The sequence below is a fragment of the Leptonychotes weddellii genome, chromosome 5, assembly GCF_054177405.1.
Source record: "Leptonychotes weddellii isolate Sample4059 chromosome 5, ASM5417740v2, whole genome shotgun sequence".
NCBI lineage: Eukaryota > Metazoa > Chordata > Mammalia > Carnivora > Phocidae > Leptonychotes > Leptonychotes weddellii.
Genome location: NC_138373.1, coordinates 9,429,972 through 9,450,690, shown reverse-complemented (window position 1 = coordinate 9,450,690; position 20,719 = coordinate 9,429,972). Strand labels below are relative to the sequence as shown.

At 53.6% G+C, this 20,719-nt stretch overlaps 1 protein-coding gene across 2 annotated transcripts in view; it reads left to right on the top strand.

The window, feature by feature from the left end:
- Positions 1-7,749: 7,749 nt before the first annotated feature.
- The window catches only part of NCF1 (neutrophil cytosolic factor 1), a 33,598-nt gene continuing 20,628 nt past the window's right edge, over positions 7,750-20,719 (top strand). For both annotated transcript variants that reach the window (XM_081819579.1, XM_081819578.1), the window contains exons 1-8: positions 7,750-7,882; positions 13,154-13,234; positions 16,048-16,123; positions 16,249-16,414; positions 17,668-17,717; positions 19,062-19,184; positions 19,608-19,715; positions 20,521-20,638. In XM_081819579.1, coding sequence (XP_081675705.1) covers positions 7,811-7,882; positions 13,154-13,234; positions 16,048-16,123; positions 16,249-16,414; positions 17,668-17,717; positions 19,062-19,184; positions 19,608-19,715; positions 20,521-20,638 — 794 coding nt within the window. In that variant the 5' untranslated portion in view covers positions 7,750-7,810. The remainder of the gene's footprint in view (positions 7,883-13,153; positions 13,235-16,047; positions 16,124-16,248; positions 16,415-17,667; positions 17,718-19,061; positions 19,185-19,607; positions 19,716-20,520; positions 20,639-20,719) is intronic.

Genomic DNA, 20,719 nt, shown 5'->3' with positions numbered 1-20,719 from the left:
GCAGGTCTCGTGGTTCCTTTGAAGCCTTCTTAACAAGTGTGCGCGGCCTAGCGCCCTTACCCCAACTTCCCATCCCAGCCGCTTGCGAAACCCTCTTCGTCCGCGGGCCGCTCTTAGAAGGAGTTAAGCGCTTACGTATAAGGCTGCTTTAACAAACGTGCGGTGGATTACAGACTCAGCGAGGAGATGTGCTGTCCTATCCACCGTGAGTGTTTGTGTCCAGTGTAAAAATGCTGTACGCATACGCACGGTTCTCGTTTTCATGTATGGCCCCCCCCCCCTTTTCCCGTCACATCTACCGAGCGGAGAGTTTGTGTGCTCTGGACAAACAGCCCAGAACCAGTGCCACAGCCACATCACGACCTCTGAAAGGTTTAAGGAACGCGGTCCTGGCCTGTTCCGCCTCCCCTCTTAACTCGACAAGCGTAGTTTCGAGAAACGTTGCCTCTAAAGCAAGGGGTGCCGCCGTCTCGTCTCCTCCTGGAGGAGCCCGCGTGTGAAACAGGTGGTTCTTACTGATTCACTGTCGTCTCCAGAACCTTCCCGCCTGTCGCTCCAGGCCCCTGCAAGGGTTCTGCCTTCCCAGGTTGCTGCCCCGGCTCCCGGTGTCCCTGAGCCCGCAGTGCCTGCATAAATGGGACCACAGGTAGATCGAGTGATCCTTTCAGGGAGTGAGGGGATTAAACTTGTCCACCGAGATCTTTGTCGGGTCAGTGAGGATCGAATGGAAAAACGAAACAGCGCAAATAGGTCTCGTCATGCTTAGTGTTTCTGAAATGGCCTCCTTATTCCGTGACTTTCGGTCAAAGAGAATTTTACCAGGGAGGGTAGTGATGAGGAACACAGGCTTTGTTAACCACATCCAAGCTCTGCTTCGGGACAGCTGTTAACCTTGAGAAAATTTCCATCAGAAACAGCACAAGCAAAGAAACCTGGACATCCCAGGGTTACAGGACTCAGATCCCATCCACAGAGTCTGGCCAAGCACTGGCCCCCTCCCACCTTCCAAGCTCCCGGCCTTCAGTGGCGGGGAAAATGAGGCTTGGTTCCTAGAGCCTTTGGGAGGCCGTGCAACTGGGGGTGGGCCTGAGGGGAAGGGCCTGCGCTGGAGCAGAGAGGGGGTCTGTCCTGAGAGACCTTGACCTTGGCATTTGCCTGCCCTACCTCGTCATGACCTGCTGACGTATGGCAGCTTGCCCTTTCTGGCGGGGAGCACATCTGAAGTCATTGGTCCCAGCCCTCTGGCCCGTGAAGTGAGGTGTGTGAGTGTGCTCTCACCCCAGGCCGACGTTGCTTTGAGACTTCATGGATGAGGAAGTAAAGGCTGAATCGTAATCACACCCCCCTCCGCAGTCTTCCCTGAGACAGGGACAGGACTTCAGCACGGGTCTGAAGCCTTCGGTGTAGCCACATGGTGCTCTCCGCAGCTGGCAGCTGGCTCCCTCTCAAAGTAGGTCGGTTATTCTGAGCGTCCTTGTGGCCTCGTTTCTGCCCCACCATCACCACCACCACCGAGGACCAAAAAGGTGTGTTGGAAAGCAAAAAGTGTTAGGAAGGTTGACCCCAGACCTTACCAGATTCTACTTAACACAAGCCCCCGTCTAAATAAATTCAAGTGCTTTGGTTGGTTTAACCGGTGGTGGGCAGATAATTGTCACACATTGAAGGGTATCTCCTAAATGGAAGCCTCAGTTTCTGGACATGTCTGTATTTGGAAGGTATGTTCTCCCAGGGATGCCTTGGTTTCCCGATAGTGGGGACGAAGAAGGGAACAGGATTCCAGGAATTGAGAGGACCTGTAGGCTGCTTTCTTTAGCATAGCAGCTCTTCTTCTGCTTCTCCGACCTGTGGGTCCAGGAGGATGAGCACAAACGGAGCTGTTCATCCTTTTATTTAGACCCCCTAGAAGTTGCTCTACCAGCCTCTGCAATTGGACCTTTACTCCAGTATGGGTGGTTGGCTTTCTGGACTTCACCCCATGGCTGCCAGCCCTTTTAGCTCAAAGATTTGAAAGCTTGCAGCCGGTTGTAGAAATCACACATCCCTAGGGGTCTGGTGGCCTGGTGACAAGTACAGTGGGTAGACCTAGCTTGGCCACTCCAGAGGGGCTCTCTCACCCCGGGAACAGCGTTAAATAACAAAGCCAAGGAGATTGGATGGGCTTATGGTTTTCCCCAGCCTCATCACTCCGATCAACAGTGGTCTTGTGTGTACCTTACCTCCCCCTTCTGCCCCACCCCACCCCCAAGACACACATACCTTGTGGTTTTATTTTTAAGGAAGTGTCTGTAAAGTTGAAAGCAAGTTATGATACAATACCCATTAGTAAAGGTGTTTCCTGCCGGATTTCCTTCTCAGAAGCAAGATCAGGTGGTTGAGAAGCATTTTGCAGCATCAACTTTATGCGTGGTCTCTGGTTATCTAAAATCTCAAGTTCCGGAAACCAGTAACAGCTCTTACCAAGGACCATGGCTAGGCAGTGCCTGAGGGGACCTGGTGGGGGGATGTCCCCCTTCATTTCCATAAAAACTATTGGGTAGATCCAACCAGAGGCAGAGAAAGCAGGACTGCGCCCCAGAAGCTTAGATGTCACGGGCTCTAAGAAGGTCTAGCTACATCATAAAAGGATCTGTTGAGTTCAGACCAAAATTGTCCCCTCCTTTATGGTGACCAATCTAGAACCTTTTTGGAAGAATCCTTAATAAAATACAGCAGACGAGGGTGTCCAAAAATGCGGGGTCGGAGTGAGGAGCCTAGGGGGTGTGGTCATAAAAGCCACAGTGAGTGTTGGCTTGTTGGCCTTAGAAGGGACCAGTGGGCTTGGAGCTTGATGCAAGGCAGGATGCTGCAAGATGGCATGAGCAGCCGCTTCACACCTTCGTACACCATCTGAGGTGACCGTCCCTCGATCCATGCCTGTGTGCCTTTCTGTGTCCCCTTGGAAGTGGCAGAGGTACTGAGCCCTTGACAGGTCGCAGACTCCACTGCCCCTTCCGGCCGTCCTGGGGCTAGACAGATCTGTCAGTGGCAGCCCAGCCCTGGTGACTGCATCTGGGGCATGGTTTCCTTCATTACTGGAGTTAGCTTCAAGTTCAGAGATCACTACAAAATACCCTGTGGTGGCAGCTTGCTGCTGGATTTATCCTTTGTGCTTGGTTGAGGAGCTTCAAATAGCTTTCTTTGCATGACACATCTGGGCCCAGCCAGCCAGGAAGTGTCAGCCAGGCCCTGGGTTTGGAGGGGCGGGCACAGGCCAGGCCCTGAGGGCCCCCAGGCAGCCCGCCAGGGAGGAGGCGGGCTTGCAAAATTCCACCCATCAGCCCGGCATCTGCCAGACCCACTCGGTGTCAGGAGCTCTGCCAGACGCTGCAGTCCCTTGAGGAAAGCCCTGGGCTGCAGCCCGTGGCCTTGGTTTCTGTCCTCTGCCTGACCTTGTCAGGAAAGCCCCTGTCCCAGCCTCAGGTGACAACTCCCAACCAATCGAGAGCCTGCCCCGGGCGACTGAACCTCACGCTTCTCCCCGGAGCCTGGAGTGCCTGCTGTCATTCACGTGGCCCCTCCCTCGTTCAAGGCCCGGGTTCAACAGCCAGCAAGCGCCCTGACTGAGGCTGGCGGAGTGGACCTGTGCCCCCTCCGCTCTACTGACCTCGGGCGGCCCTGTGCACAGTCTGCGGCTAGTGAGGGCTACCTGCCACGCTAAGCACTGGAGCCTCACGCGATGCATCAGCCCGCGAAATAAGTACCGTTGTCCCTGCCATCTTACAGGTGAAAACACGAAGGCTCCGTGTTCACTTGCCAAGGGGCTCCCAACTAGAAATGAAGGAGTCGAGTGCGAAGCAGGTGTGTGTGTGTGTGTGTGTCCAGCAGGAGGCATGGATGTGCCTTCCCCCGGGGCGCCGCCTCCTGCAGACCAAAGGCGCGGTCGGAGCCCCCACTCCCGAGGCCCCCCGCCCAGGGGAGAAGAAATTCCCAGGGATGGGACTCTGGTGTGTCCCGAGCCCTCTCGAGTGCAGGCACCTGGTTCTCTTATGAGGCCTCAGGGTTCATCCCCGACCCACCCAGAGCCCATTTCTGGTCTGGTTTTCTGAGAAACGGAAGACTTGTGGCCCCTTGGAAGCAGATCTCCAGCAACCCACGTTTCTGCATGCAGACACCTGCTTGCAGTTAAGAGCCTTGACCCCTCACGGCCAGCGTCCCCTCCCAGTGGCTCGGCTGCCTGCCAGGCAGCGGCGCCTCGGGGGGGCCCCGTCCCACCAGTGTGGGCATCAGGAGAGAACCGGTCCTGAGGGCTGGCCCCGGGCGTCCTCAGGCTGCTGATCCAGACTGTTCTCACCCAAGGAGGGGCAGCAGGTGGGCTTTAAGTTACGCTTGGGAAAGAACTAACAGCCTCGTAACGATGGCTGATTTGTTCCCATCCTGGAAAGCCCTGGATTCCCTCTCTTGACACAAGATCCCGGAGGGCACTGCTTGGACCTCGGGCTCCGATGTCACATCCCTCTCGCCAGCGTGGCCCAGCCCCCGGGGATTTCCTGGTTGAGGAACTGGCCCGCCCAGCCCATGTGGGGAAGGCCTGGCGTTGGAGAACGTGGCATCTGGGAAGAGGTAAAGACCTGCCTCCTTCCCAGCCTGGCCCAATTTGAGAATCTCCTGCTTTGGGGGTGTTGGTGCAGGCCAACTCCTTCCTCGTGAATCCCCAGTCGTGTTCATCATTCACTCACATGATGAATGGCAGAGCAGGGGAGCCCAGTGGTTGAGAGCATGGGCCTGGGGTCCGGACTGCCTGGGTTCAAATCCCAGCTCTTCCCTTACAACTGATTTACGGCTCTGTGCCTCAGTTTTCGTGTCTGTAAAGTGGGGGGAAATGACAGCACCTATCTGACAGCTTCCTCGTGATGATAAGGTGTTGGTAAATACGAAGCGCTCCGACCCCGGCTGAGGCCCTCCAGCCAGCCGTCAAGGGGCAGTGGGGGGCACTCTGAGCTGTGGTTGTAATATGCAGCTGACCGGGCCCCTGGGATACCAACTTCCTCATCATTATGATCTGATAATCACCAAACTGTACATTTTTCTGCAATTTTCTGTATATTTCACAATAAAAGTCTTAAAACTTTAAAAGTTTGAATCTTGGGGGCGCCTGGGTGGCTCAGTCATTAAGCGTCTGCCTTCAGCTCAGGTCATGATCCCAGGGTCCTGGGATCGAGTCCCGCGTCGGGCTCCCTGCTCAGCGGAGGTCTGCTTCTCCCTCTGACCCTCTTCCCTCTCTTGCTATCTGTCTCTCATTCTCTCTCTCTCAAATAAATAAATAAAATCTTAAAAAAAAAAAAAGTTTAAATCTCCCCCCGCCCCCTCCCCCCAAAACAACCCTTGTATCCGTTTATTATCTCATTCCTTCAATTTGCTCATTCCCTTTTTTTTTGTTTTAATCCTTTGGTCACTTGCTTGTCTCCCCCGTGCATTCAAGTCAGGCCTGCCACAGCCTCACAAAGGCTTTGAGCCTGCCAAGCGACAACGGGACTTGCTGTGGATGCTCCTGGCTGCGGGGGCCGCGGGAGGAGGTCTGGGGAGGCCACAGGAGGGAAGTGGCAAGGTGGTGTCTGCACGACTCGGCTCGCCGCCCAGGGCCCGGAACCTATTATGCAAGAGTGGAAAGGCCACGGGAGGAAGGGCGGGAAGTGCCACTGGCCGCGGGCCCCGCTGACTTCCCCGGCCCTTGTCCTCACTGCGCCCAGGTGAGCCAGACTGGGGGGTGCGTGTGCAGTGACCTCAGGGCAGCACCGCGTGGGAACGGGGACGAGGGGGAGCGCTTGCAGTGAGCCAAGCGCGCTGCGCTCCCAGGCGCTGCCGTCCATCCCGTGACCCCAGCCTCTTCCTCATGTGGCAATTGTCATCCAAGCATGACGTACCCACAGCAAAGGGCCACGCGCGACCCCGCGTGCCGGGACTGGGCGGATTATCGGAGAGTGAGCACGCTTGCAGAACCAGCAGCCTGATCAGGAAGGGGCAGTCCAGCTACCACCTCCTGGTCCCTAACGGCCACCGCTGTCCCCACCCTGGAGGTCACCCTGCCTTCCAACAGTGGAGCCTGGCGAGGGGAGTTTTTCAGCTTGGTCTACACGGCGTCCTGCCAAAGTGTGCTCTGCTGTCTGCCTTCTCTCCCTCCACCCGTGTCTAGAAGGTTCCCCCGAGTTGTGTGCGGCAGCTCCTCGTTGCTGAGCACCGTATCCTACTGTGCAGGAAGGTTCTGTTTCTTTTTTTAAGATTTATTTATTTGTGAGAGAGGGGGAGGGAGGAGAGGGAGGGGCAGAGGGAGAAGCAGGCACCTGGCTGAGCAGGGAGCCCGATGCGGGGCTTGATCCCAGGCCCCTGGGATCGTGACCTGAGCCGAAGGCAGACGCTTAACCGCCCGAGCCACCCAGGCGCCCCTTGGGAAGATTCTAGATAAATAATGGAGATGACCAGAGAAGGGCCTTGCAAGGCTGGCCACACCCAGGGCCGGTGACCTCCTAGTGACCACAGGGGATGTGCCAAGCAAATCTCTCAGCGAAGAGGACGTGGCCCCTGCCCTTCTTAGTAGACAAAACCAGGAACAACCACCAACTTGACCGGTCATGGTAACAGTCTCAAAACGGCACATTTTGGCTGCCCTCTGCCAGACGCCACCTCACCCCCAGGAGTCCAGGGGGACCCGTGGCTCTCAGAGTGCTGGTGGCCTTTGCCGTGGCCTCTGGGTCTTGGAATCTGTGCATCTGGGCCACCAACCAGCCCCGCCAACCTGAGCCTGCAGCCAGACAGTGTCAGTGGAGGCCACCTGCCCTGTGACCTTGGACCAGCTCTGTAATCTCTGAGCCTCCCAGGCACCCCCCGCCCCCCGCACCGTGTGAGAGGCCCCAGCCCCTTCCCTCACCCACCAGCACACGGCTCCCTCCTCACCTCTTCACCCCACATCCCTCTCAGCAGAGCCTGTGGTCCCATTTCACTCAGGAGGAAACTGAGCCCCGAGGGTCCACTTGAACGCAGGTCTCAGAGCCTGTCCCCACGGCCACTGGTGCTCAGTTACACACCCCTGTAGATATGCACCCCTCCCATGGAGGGCACTGGTGTGGCCACTACCCAAGTATTTAGGGAGGGCCCTCTGCCAGCCAGCCACCAGGCTAGGGCTTGGGGCCACAGCCAAGCCCTTGCTCCCATGGGGCTCACATCCTGGTAAGGAGAGACATCGTAAAAAAACCCGAAATAGGCAATATGTCCGTCGTAGTAAGTGCTCTGAATCAAAACAGGGAAGGTGTGAGTGTGTGTGTGGGGGGGAAGCGTGAAGTTTTGCTCTTTTGTGAAGTTATCAAGAAAGGCTTCTTGGAGGAGGTGCCATCTGAGCAGAAACCTGAAGACCCTAGGGAGGGAGTTACAGACAAGTGGGAGACGGTCCAGGTGGCCCCGCAAGAGCAAAGACCCTGCAGTGGGAGCAGCTTGGTGTGTTCCAGAAACTGTAGAGAGGCCAGCGTGGCTGGTCCACAGGTTGCCGGAGGGAGAGGGGTGGGGGATGGGCACCCCCCCCCAAACTGCGGGGCTCGCCATCCGTGGGGAGGACCTGGCAAGCTCTCCCATCCACACGCCTGCATGAGGCCGCCCACGTCCATGCCACAGGAGTCGAAGGAATCCCAGAAACTGAAAGAAGAAGCAGAGCCCTCCTTGCGTCCTCCCTGCCCCCTCTTGCCCCCACCCCTGCCGAGACCAAAGTGACTTCCTCTTTCCACCCCATTTAAGGCCCAGCCAGGGAGCGCCCCCACAGAAGGGGAGGCCCCGCAGTCCGGCCATGGGGGACACCTTCATACGCCACATCGCCCTTCTGGGCTTCGAGAAGCGCTTCGTCCCCAGCCAGCACTACGTGAGTAGCCCACGGGAAGGCCCTGCGAGCGTGCAGGGACAGGCCTGTCGTGGGAGCACAGGTGCCAGAGAGTGCTGTGACCGCGCGGCTCCCAGGACCACTGGCCTGTCGGGGCGCACCGTGGACGTGCACCCTGGCACCCCGGGGCCCTTGGTGGGAGGACAGGCGGCTCGGCCCCTGGCCCCTGCCAGCCCACCTCACTCCTTGCTCCCCCGCCCCAGCCAGGAGTCCCCCGTCAGCACCCAGTTCACGTCCCGGCAGCCCAGGGCCCACTCCTCCCAGCAGCCCTCCCTGACCATCCCAGCTTTCAGGGAGCCGTCCTCCAGGAGAGGCCTGGCGGCAACCCTCTGTCTCCCCAAGCCGGCCCTGGGATCAGTTACACTCCAGTCGGATCCCCTCCAGTAGGGTGACACCCACCAAGGGGCCAAAAATGTCCCCTTCCCCCATGCCCTGTCCCGGGAGCCTGCCCGAACATGTCCACCCCACCCCACCAGAGGGTCCCCAAGGCCAGAGGAAGGCCAGGGAGGAACTCTGCTTTGTCAATTGTACGGTATTTGTAGGGCACATTCACTATCCGTTGCCAAGACCTTTCTTCTTTTTCTTCACTTTTAATTTCGAAATAATTTCAAACTTACAGAAAGGTTGCCCCCAAAGCACCAATAACTCCAGTATCCCTCCACCCCCCACATCTGTGCTCCCTCTCTCCTCTCCCTCCCCGTCCCTTCCCTCCCTCTCTCTCTCTCTCTCTCTGTCTCTCTCTTCCCCACCTCTTTCTCTCTCTCTCTCTCTGAATAGGACTTTTCTGAATCATTCTAGAGTAAATTGGAGACATTGTGTTTCTTTACTCCTAAACACTACTGTGTACTTTTTAAAGGATTTTTTTATTTATTTGAGAGAGAGAGCACAGGAGGGGAGAGAGAGAGAGAATCTCAAGCAGACTCCCTGCTGAGCGCGGGGCTCAGCCTCACCACCCCGAGATCATGACCTGAGCGGAAACCAAGAGTCGGATGCTTAACCGACTGCACCACTCAGGTGCCCCTCTACTGTGTATTTCTTAAAATCAAGGGCATTTTCTTACATCACCGCAATGCAAATGTGTCAACATCAGCAAATTAACGTAGATGAAACACCGTTCTCCGACCCACGGACTTCACTCAGATTTCACCATTTCCCTTACCTGTCTTCTGTAGTAAAAATGTTCCGGGTCTGGAATCCAACCCAGGACCACCTGCTGCATTTCACATGCTGTGACTCTTCAGACTCCCTTAGTCTGGGTTAGTCTTTTTTTAAGTTTATTTATTTAAGTAATCTCTGCACCCAACACGGGGCTCGAACTCATGACCCCGAGATCAAGAGTCACACCCTCCTCCGACTGAGCCAGCCAGGCGCCCATGGGTCAGTCTTAATCTTTTTTTGTCCTTCTCAGCTTTGACATTTTGAAGAGCGGGGGCCAGTCATTTTGTAGGATGTCCCTTCTACAAAAGGATTTGTCTAATCCTTTTTCATTAGACTGGGATTATGTATTGGTGGCAGGAATAGCCCAGAAGTGACACGGTGTTCACCTCGTTGATCCTATCAGCGGCAGGGGATTTTTTGCTGGTGCCTGTGTCGGTGATGTTAATTTTGATCACCAGATGTCTCTACTGTAAGGTGACTAGTTTTCCCCTTGTGATTAGTAATGAACCTGCGGGGAGATTTTCTGAAATTAAATGAATATCCTGTTCGCTCTACAGCACCTGGATGACTCTTGCCTAAGTCAAATTACTATAATGATTGCCAAACTGATTTTTTTTTTTTAGTACAATTTGCTTTTATTCTTGTTTTTTTTTTTTTAAAGATTTTATTTATTTATTTGAGAGAGAGAGAGAATGAGAGACAGAGAGCATGAGAGGGAGGAGGGTCAGAGGGAGAAGCAGACTCCCTGCCGAGCAGGGAGCCCGATGCGGGACTCGATCCCGGGACTCCAGGATCATGACCTGAGCCGAAGGCAGCTGCCCAACCAACTGAGCCACCCAGGCGCCCCGCCAAACTGATTTTTTTAAACTCTACGGTTCCTTCTGCATTTATTAGTTAACATTGTACCGTAAGGTTCTTCCCCTCGTCCTTACTATTTACTTAGGTCACTATGGATGTGATCCATCACTATCATAACTCATTTCATGCTCCGATCGTACCAGATCTGGCTACTGGGAGCCCCTTCAAGCTGGCTCCTGTGTTTTTTTGACCTAGTCTGTCATTCTCTCAGCATTATTCTTACTTCTGCTACTGAGATGTTCCAGGCTGACCCTGTGCTCTCCAGCGGGAGCCCTGGACTCCGCCGTTTCACCTGTTTCTCTGCAGTGGGGAGTGAGGTTAGAAGTCTAGATTTGGAAGCTGAGCATGCTCACTGCCTCTGGGATGTCTTTCCCCGTGGCCTTTCAGACCAGGAAAAAGAGCCATTCCATCTCCTTCTCCTTGTACCACTTTATATTCGTAGAGCCTTTCTCTCTCCACGATCACCCCGCCTCCCAGCTGAATTAACATCTTGACTCCTTTGCTCATTTCTGCAATCCACATAAGCTAGTTCTATCAGAATTACAGCACCCACGCCATTATGAACAATCAACCTGTTAGGTCGAATTTAAGTCTTCTTTGTGTTTCCCCCCCCCCTTCGGATTGAAGGTAGAAATACTATAACTAAGAGTTACTTGGATTTTTTTTCCAGTTTTCTTTAATATGGTTGTTACCCATCTGATAGATAGTGAAGTTCATATGTTTTCGTTTGTTTCCAATTTGAAGTTTCTTTTTTTAAAAATCCTTGTTGATCTAATTTTATTTTTATTATTTTTTTTAATTTTATTTTTAAATGTGTAATATATTAACATGTTTGATGTGATCAAACATCGAAACTTTATAAAAAGATGTGTTCAAAGACTCATTCTGGTTTATCTTTCCTGTATTTCTCTTTGCAAAAAAAAAAAAGAGGGGGTGGCTGGCTCCATCAGTAGAGCATGCAACTCTCGATCTTGGGGTCATGAGTTCAAGCCACACATTGGGTGTAGAGATTGTTTAAAAATATATATTTTTTTGGGGGGCGCCTGGGTGGCTCAGTCGTTAAGTGTCTGCCTTCGGCTCAGGTCATGATCCCGGGGTCCTGGGATCGAGCCCCCATCGGGCTCCCTGCTCGGCGGGAGGCCTGCTTCTCCCTCTCCCGCTCCCCCTGCTTGTGTTCCCTCTCTCGCTGTGTCTCTCTCTGTCAAATAAATAAATAAAATCTTAAAACAAAAAAAATATATATATATATTTTTTAATAGAGAGCACATGAGCTGGAGGGCAGGGATAGAGGGAAATGGAGAGAATCTCAAGTAGACTCCATGCTGAGCGTGGAGCCTGACGTGGGGCTCCATCTCATGACCTTGAGATCATGACCTGAGCCAAAATCAAGAGTCAGATGCTTAACTGTCTGAGCCAGTCAGGCACCCCTAAAAATAAAATGTTTAAAAAGAAAGAAAGGAAAGAAGAAAGAGAGGGAAAGAGAAAGAGAAAAAAAGAAAGAGGGAGGGAGGGAAGGAGGAAGGAAGGAAGGAAGGAAGGAAGGAAGGAAGGAAGGAAGGAAGGAAGGAAGATGACTGGGTGGCTCAGTCAGTTAAGCGTCTGCCTTCAGCTCAGGTCATGATCCCAGGGTCCTGGGATCGAGTCCCACATCAGGCTCCCTGCTCTCCCCCTGTTTGTGCTCTCTCTCTGACAAATAAATAAAATCTTAAAAAAAAAAAAAAAAGAAAGAAAAAAGGGAAAGAGAAAAAAACGTATAAACGTTTTCTTGGGGTGTCTGGCTAGCTTAACTGACTGAGCCACCCAGGCGTGCCTTTGGTGCATTTCAAAGCAAATTGCAAACATCTGTACACTTTGCCCTAAATACTTAAGCATGCATATCGCTACCTAGAGGTCATATTCGTTTATTTTTTTCTCTTTTTAAATTTTATTGTAAAAACATTTAAGATTTTATTTGTAAGCAGTCTCTACACCCAACATGGGGCTTGAACTTACAACCCTGAGATCAAGAGTTGCAGACTCCACTGATGGAGCCAGCCAGGTGCCCCTAGTTTTTTTCTCTTTTGATGTAAAATTTATGTAAAATGAAATCCACCAATCTTAGAGATATATTTGCTGAATTTTAATGGTACATGTCCCTACATAATCCAAACCCTCATCAAGGTATAGATTGTTACCATCACCCCCAGATTCTCTCACTCCCGAATCATTCCTCCACCATCCCCCGGACGCTACCTCTGTTCTGATTTCCCTCCACCTTTAGTTAGTCACGCTTGTTCTAGACTCTCACAGATATGGAATCCTACCAATCATGTGTGTGGCCTTTCGTGTCTGGCTTCTTTCACTTAGCAGAATGCTTTTGAGATTCATCCGTGTGGATGCATCTGTCAGTAATTTGTTCCTTTTTGTGGCTGAGTATAGAATTCTCCTAGCTCTCTTTTGGTTTCTCCATACCAGGTTTCTTTCCTTTTTTTTTTTTTTTCTTCCTAATAATGGCTCCATGGAGATATAATTCACCTATATAAAGTGTACATATAAAGGGTACAATGGTTTTTAGTATTCACAGAGTTGTGCAACCATCATACAATCAATGTACATATATTTTTTAAAGGTGTGTTTATTTGAGAGAGAGAGAGAGAGCATGAGCAGGAGGGGCAGAGGGAGAGGGGGAGAGAATCTCAAGCAGACTTTGAGCTGAGCGTGGAGCCCAACGTGGGACTCGATCTCACGCCCCTGAGATCATGACCTGAGCCGCATCGAAGAGTCGGCCGCTTAACCGACTGCACCACCCAGGCGCCCTTCATACAATCAATATTAGATTTTCATCACCACCCAAAAGAAACCCCAGACCTGTTAGGAACTTCCCATTCCCAGCCCAGTCCCCACAACCACTAATCTACTTTCCGTCCGTGTAGATTGTCTATTCTGGACATTTGGTAGAAATGGCACCCTACACTCTCTCCCTGAGTTCTCGTAAGGTCTGAGCCCAGGCTTTTCGTCTCACCTCCTGTAAGTCTCCTACCAGCCCCAGGAGCCCCTCTGTCTCCAATTTACAGATGAGGAATTTGAGTTCATTTGAGAGAAGCTGCATCTCACCCTGGGTCCTAAGGCTGGAGAGCAGGAGCTCTGGGGTCCATGAGTCAGTGCCCTCTCTGTGGCCCAGGTCACCCCAAAGAGTGCCCCTGAGTCCCATGGGCTTCCCCCAGGAAGCTGAACGCCCCCACCCTGTCACCCCCCCAGGTGTACATGTTCCTGGTGAAGTGGCAGGACCTGTCTGAGAAGGTGGTATACCGGCGGTTCACGGAGATCTACGAGTTCCACGTGAGTGCCCTGCGCACTCGTGTGTGTGTGTGTGTGTGTGTGTGTGTCTGGGAGGGGGGGGAGGGGACACCACACCCAGTCCCAGCTCTGCCCTTCCAGGGGGAGGGTGGCCCAGGTGCTGGCCAGGAAGTGAGGAACCCAGAGCACCCCCAGCCCACAGTTGAGGGTGCATTATTTATTCCTTAAGTTAAAAGAACATTTTCTTTAAAGTATGTTTTGTTTTTTTTTTTAAGATTTTATTTATTTATTTGTGTGAGAGAGAATGAGAGAGAGAGAACACATGAGAGGGGATAGGGTCATGACCTGTGCTGAAGGCAGTCGCTTAACCAACTGAGCCACCCAGGCGCCCTAAAGTATGTTTTATTTTTTATTTATTTTTTGGTTTTTTTTTTAATTTAAATTCAATTGATTAACATACAGTGTATTATTAGTTTCAGATGTAGTATTCAGTAATTCATCAGTTGCGTATAACACCCAGTGCTCATCACATCCAGTGCCCTCCTTAATGCCTGTCACCCAGTTACCCCATCCCCCCAACCACCTCCGCTCCAGCAGCCCTGTGTGTTTCCTAGAGTTAAGAGTCTCTTATGGTTTGTCTCCCACTCTGATTTCGTCTTATTTTGTTTTTCCCTCCCTTCCTTTATATTCATCTGTTTTGTTTCTTAAATTCCACATGTGAGTGAGATGATATGATAATTGTCTTTCTCTGACTATTTCTTAGTTAGCATAATACCCTCTAGTTCCATCCACATCGTTGCAAGTGGTAAGATTTCCTTAAAGTATGTTTTAATGTGGTAAAATAAACATAACTTCGCATTTTTTAAAAAAATTTATTTATGTATTTGACACAGAGGGAGAGAGCAAGGACAAGCAGGGGGAATGGCAGGCAGAGGGAGAAGCAGACCCAGGTGCGCCCCAGACTTTTTTAAAATATTTTTTTATTTTTAAGTAACCTCCATACCCAACGTGGGGTCAAACTCATAATCCCGAGATCAAAGGTTGCCTGCTGTACTGATTGAGCCGGCCAGACGCCCCTCTTGTATGAGAAATTTAAAGCAAATTGCAGGGTCACCTGGGTGGCTCAGTCGGTTTCTGACTCCTGATCTCAGCTCAGGTCATGATCTCAGGAGCCTACCTAAAAAAAAAAAAGTAAGTAAGTAAATAAAGCAAAATGCAGATCAATGTGAAGACTATGAGGGTCCCACACACCCAGGACACTGAGTCACAATTGATATCACTGTGCTGTTTGCTACAAGGCTTTTTTTTTTTTTTTTTAATGTCAACTCTAATCCCAGCGTGGGGCTTGAACTCACAATCCCGAGATCAGGAGTCATGAGCTCCACCGACTGAGCCAGCCAGGCGCCCCACAAGGCTTTTTTTAAGATAATAAAAATAAAACATGGGGCGCCTGGGTGGCTCAGTCGTTAAGCATCTGCCTTCAGCTCAGGTCATGATCCCAGGGTCCTGGGATCGAGCCCGGCATCCGGCTCCCCGCTCGGCGGAAAGCTTGCTTCTCCTTCTCCCACTCCCCCTGCTTGTGTTCCCTCTCTCACTGTGTCTCTCTCTGTCAAAGAAATAAATAAAATCTTTTAAAAAAAGAAAAGAAAACATTACAAAAGAAGTGGAAAACACCCTTTATCCCATGCCCTGTCCCAGCTCCAGCCTGGGTGACTACAGCTGTGCGTGCACACACACACACACACACACACACAAGTCCAAGAACAAGATGCAGTAGTGTTGAGCGTGCATTTTCCGCAGGCTTTCTAGAAGCCATCAGCATGCCGCTGCTCCTTTCTCTGCCTTGTTCCTGTCACTAGGTCACATTTTTGAGACCTGTCCATGCTGATATGTGCACGACTCCATCTCTCCTCTTTAAACTGTTCTGGGTTGTTCTAGCGTAGGATTAGCCCCTTTTACTAATTGGTGGACTCTTGCATTCATTCATCAACTATTTATCGAGCACCTACTAAGCGCCAGGTGCGTCCTACTTGGTGAGCGGGAGATGATCTGAAGGTAACAAGGGCATAAAAAAGATGCAAGTCCTTGCCCTCCCTTGTGGACCTTAAGTTCTAGCGGAGGAGTCAGGATAACAGACAAACAAAACATAAGTAATTTACATAGTATGTTAGACAGTCATTAGAACTATAGAGAAAATAAAGCAGGGGGTGGTGGTGGATGGGAGGACTGAGTTAGGAGGGGAAATTGTCAGGGAGAAGGTTTCACTGAGGGGGTGATATCTGAGCAAAGACTTGAAGAAGGACAAAGAGAAAGAGAAAGCGCTATTGACAAATACAGGGGAAGAACGGGAAAAGCAAGTGCAAAGGCCCTGGGACAGGAATGGGCCTGGAATATTCAGAGATGGCTGGAGCAGAGTGAACAAGGGAGTGGAGGGCAGTGGCAGAGGAGGTCAGTGAGGCAGACAGGACGGGTCTGCGGGGCCCTGTAGACTAATGTGAGCTGAGAGTCAGGGAGGGCTCTGAGCAGAGGAGAGACATGATCCAATTTAAGTGTGAAGAGGGTGCTGGGTTGAGGACAAAGATGGAAGGGGGCGTAGGATGTGATCATCCAGGTTCGGTGGAAGCTCAGCCCGAGGTGGTGGCTGTGTGGGTAGTGAGAAAGGTCAGATTCTGGATGGATTTTAGGAGCAGAACCAGAAGAATCTGCTGGTGGCATGAATGTAAGGTGGGAGAGAAAGAGGACCAAGGATGGCAGCCGAACTTTCTAGCCCACGTGATTGGAAGAGTCGTTTCCGATTCGATGCTTTGACAGGGTTGTAATAAAGGATGTGCCTTCGCCTTTTCTTTTGTGTTTAGAAAATGTTAAAGGAAATGTTTCCTATCGAGGCGGGGGACATCAACCCACAGAACAGGATCATCCCCCACCTGCCAGGTAAGGAGCAGGGTCACCTGTCCTGGCTCCGCTCTCCTGCCCTGCGATCTGTGCCCCCTACTCCCGCTCCCTCTGGGACTTGACCTGGGAGTGTGCTCACTGGTGTCCCTCCCGGGCCCCTCCAGCCCCACGGTGGTTCGACGGGCAGCGGGTCGCCGAGAGTCGCCAGGGCACCCTCACCGAATACTGCAATGTGCTCATGAGCCTGCCTGTCAAGATCTCTCGCTGCCCCCACCTCCTCAACTTCTTCCAGGTGCGCCCCGACGACCTCAAGCTCCCCACGGACAGCCAGTGAGTGGCCCCCGCATTCTGGCCCCGAAGTGGAAGAGGGAAGGGTGGTGGTGAGCTCTGCCTGGGGAGGGGGTGCAGGATATCCCCCCTGTGACAGATAACTAAAGCTCAGAGAGGGGAGGCGACTTGCCTGAAGTCACACAGCCCAAAAGAGAAGGAGGAAGGATTCCAACTCTGGCCCGTGTGACCTGGAACTCCCCCACCCCCCGCCCCAGCCTCCCTGCCAATTCTCCACCTGGAGCCCTCTGAGCCTCACGGTGCTGGGTGGGGGGGCTCTCTGGGCTGGGAATGTGAGATCCTAGGTCCTCAGCCTCAGCTTGCCTTCTGAAAGCCATTTCTCCGGCTGTAACGGGGTGGGAAGGGCCAGATGGAGTAATGGGGGCCGTGGAGAGCACTTACAAACTGTGAAGTGCAGAGCCCCAATGGGGGGGTGGGAGGGTTGGTGGCCACTGTTAATCGCTGAGCACGCCTCCGCTTTGCCCCTCATTCTCTGCCTGCCCCAGCCCCAGGGGACTCCTGTACTCAGGGCCCAGCCTGGAAAGCATCTGAGAAGCTGAGGGAGGTCTCAGGGGAATGTGCTGTCCTGCTGGGGAAGGTCCCTCCCTCTGTCCCTCGCTGCTCACTGAGTGCTGGTGAGGCCTGGTGGACACACAGCACCGTGGAACATCTCCCCTGGCCCAGGGGCAGGACAGTGCAGCACCCAGGGGCCTGGGTGGTGGGGATGCCCCCTCCCTGTCGGCCACTCTCCTGAGCCCCCAGAAGAGGGGAGCTGGCCCCCCAAGGTGACAAGAGCCTTTCCCAGACCGGAGTGCATCACCTGTGTTCTCTTTAACAGTTGGCTCCTTGGGGCACCTGGGTGGCTCAGTCGTTAAGCGTCTGCCTTCGGCTCAGGTCATGATCCCAGGGTCCTGGAATCGAGCCCCGCATCGGGCTCCCTGCTCAGCGAGAAGCCTGCTTCTCCCTCTCCCTCTGCCTACAGCTCCCCCTGCCTGTGTTCTCTCTCGCTCACTGTGTCTCTGTCAAATAAATAAGTAAATAAATCTCTAAAAAAACCCCCAAAAACAGTTGGCTCCTTTGGGTCTGCAGAAGGCGGAGGGGGGGGCTTTCCTTGCCCTGTGACTCCCTTCCCCCTGCAGCGGCCCCCACATCCCATGTTCCTTTTCCTCTTGGGAAGTTCTTCTGTAGGTCTGCCCGGAGCCTCTGCTTCCCCAGTGAGAAGCCGCACACCTAACCCAGATTCTTCTTTCCTGCAGGGTGAAAAAGCCAGAAACCTACCTGGTGCCGAAAGACAAGAGCATTACGGGTGAGAGCCGGGGGCAGCCACCTGTAGGTCACCCTGAGGGGACTGGGGACATGATGGGGGATGCTGAGCACAGGCCGTGCAGGGAAAGGAGCCGGGGTGGGGGGTAGTTATCTTGGTGGCTTGCACTAACGACTGGGGATCTTGGGGGGTCACTGGTCAGTGAAGCTTTTGAAGCTCATGTCTGTGGCCGCAGAGCCCAGCCCGACCCCCACTCCCAACAGCCCGCGATGTCCTGGCTGAATGAATGAACAGGTTTGGGGGCAGAGGGGCCTGACCGTGTCTGATCTGTTGTGCACGATAATTGTTAATAATACAACCTGACATTTATTAAGGACTCATTCTGTCCCAGGCCCTATTTTAAATGTCTTGCACATATGAACACGTGTAATCATCTCTGTAACAAATATGAAGTAGGGACCAAAGTGCTATTAACCCCATTTCACAGCTGGACACACTGAAGCTTGATTTGAGCTGGAACTCAGGTCAAGGGCCACACAGCCACGAAATGTGGAGCGGGATTTCAACCAGTGAGTGGGATGCCCGGATGGGGCTATGGGCCACTCAGCGTGTGGTCCAGGGAGCAGTGTCTTAGTCTATGCGGGCCAAAGCACCGCAGACCAGGCGAGGGGGGAGGGAGGGTCTTAAACAACAGAAATGAGTTCTCTCACAGTTCTGGAGGCTGGGAGTCCGAGATCAGGGTGTGGGCGGGGTTGGGCTCTGCCGAGGCCTCTCCCCTTGGCGTGCAGACGGCTGCCTCCTCCTTGTGCCCTCACCCGGCCTTCCCTCTGTGCACGTACCCCCCTGGTGTCTCCTCTTCCTCTTATAAGGACGCCAGTCCTATGGGGTCAGGGCCCCACCCTTACCACCTCTTTAAAGGCTCTAACTCCAAATACAGAGTCTAAGGTACTAGGGCTTAGGCCTTCAACATGTGAATTTTTGGGAGGGGAGAAGAGGGGTATTTCAGTCCATAACATGGTGCACTGGTAAGACCTGGGGACTGGTTAGAAATGCAGACTCTCAGGTCCCATTGCCGGCCTATGGAATCAGAACCTGCGTTCCAGCAAGATCCTGGGGTGATTGGTGTGCACATTAGGGCGCAGGAGGGCTGCTCACTAACCTGATCAAGTGAGAAAGAGGGTGTGTAAGGTGTGTGACTAGTGTCTGGAACACACGAGGTGTTCCATAAATGTGGGGCTACAAAAACTAGCTGGTCTCTGCTGCTTTCTAGTTGGCAGGGGACATCTACCTCCAGTGCACCTGGTTCTGGTGGCCCGTGCAGGGGACTGCCTGGAGGAGGCAGCCCATCCCCGCACTGTGCACTCACCCCACCTTCCCTCTGTCCAGACATCACAGGCCCCATCATCCTGCAGACGTACCGGGCCATCGCTGACTTTGAGAAGACCTCAGGCTCCCAGATGGCTCTGGCCACGGGTGATGTGGTGGACGTCGTGGAGAAGAGTGAGAGTGGTCAGTCTCCCTGCCCTGCTGGGACCTCAAGCTCCCTACCAAGGCTCTGGCCCTCAGACAGCCTCCAGCTTCCTCCCCGCCTGGTCCACTGACAGGCTTGTGGCTCCTCTGGGGACCCCAACTGGCCTCCCCACGCTGAGGGCACCCCCCAGGGGAGGCTGTGGGCATCTGTGCATCCCCGGGGTTAGGTCCAGGAGGCTAGGTGAGCTTCTGGGCGTGCTGTGTGGGAAGCAGATTCTGAGCTGTAATCCTGTAACCTGTGTGCATGGAGTATGGTGAAGGTGACAATTCTGAATTTGAATGTTGGATGTCTGTGTGTCTATGTCCGGGTGTCCTTACCAGCCTGGTGGCCAAGGGAGGCTGCCAGGCCCGCCCAGACTTCCTGCCTCACCCCCACCCCTCCCCCACCCCGTCCCTGCACAGGCTGGTGGTTCTGCCAAATGAAGACAAAGCGAGGCTGGGTCCCGGCGTCCTACTTGGAGCCCCTGGACAGTCCTGATGAGACAGAGGACCCAGAGCCCAACTATGAAGGTGCGGCCTTGCCTTCCATGGCCATAAGGATGTGAGGGGAAGGGACCGGAGGGGCCCTGGGATATTGAGAAGCCAGATACAATCATATCTACTTTGGGGTTGGATAGGATTGTGGGCTGCACAGTGGGGTCAGGGTGGAGACCCCATAGTCTGGCTTGAGGGGCCCAGGTAGGAGGTGGTGCCCTTGGTCAGGACAGAGAACCAGGAGGTAGAGTAGAGGTGGGTCCAGCCCGGGCCAGGTCCAGCGGGAAGCCAACTGAGGAGCAGATCTGAGGTTCAGGGAGGAGCGCTGCCTGCGGGCAGGGGCATCCTCGCTGACTGCAAGCGGAGAACCAGCAGCCCGCGGGCTGGAGCTAAGTAAGTAAGTTAGAGTTGATTGCCCGTATTTTAAAATGGAGAGATTTCACAACTGTACGCAGATTTATGGCATCTCTGGAAAAACTGGAAAAGGTGTGGACGCCGGAGTCAAGTGGCTCAGGTGCCACGTGGACGGGTGCTTCACCCCTGCACCGCCTGCCTGGCCACGTGTCCTATTTAGGTGCCTGGCCCCTGATGTGGATGGTGGGGGGTGGGATGGGCCAGCTCCCCCGGCTGTAGTGGGCAGAGGGCAGAACTCCGGGGTGCCCCACGAGTGGGCGGCAGGAGCCTGCAGAGGGAGACCAGTAAGGAGCAGGCAGGGAGGAGAGGGGAAGGTGGTCCTGGGCTCTAGCTGGAGAAAGCCTCGGGGCCCAGAGAGGAGAGGAGGGGAGGCAGGCCAGCGCTGGGCAGACCTTCACACCGTGCCCCTGCCCCCACGGCCGACCAGGTGAGCCCTACGTCTCCATCAAAGCCTATACCGCCCAGATGGAGGATGAAGTGTCTCTGCAGGAGGGCGAAGCCATTGAGGTCATTCATAAGCTCCTGGATGGTTGGTGGGTCATCAGGTAGGAGAGCGCCCCGCCCTCCCCACTGTGCCCACCCTGAGTGTCAGCCCTGGCCTGGGGCCCGGTCTGTTTGGGCTCAGT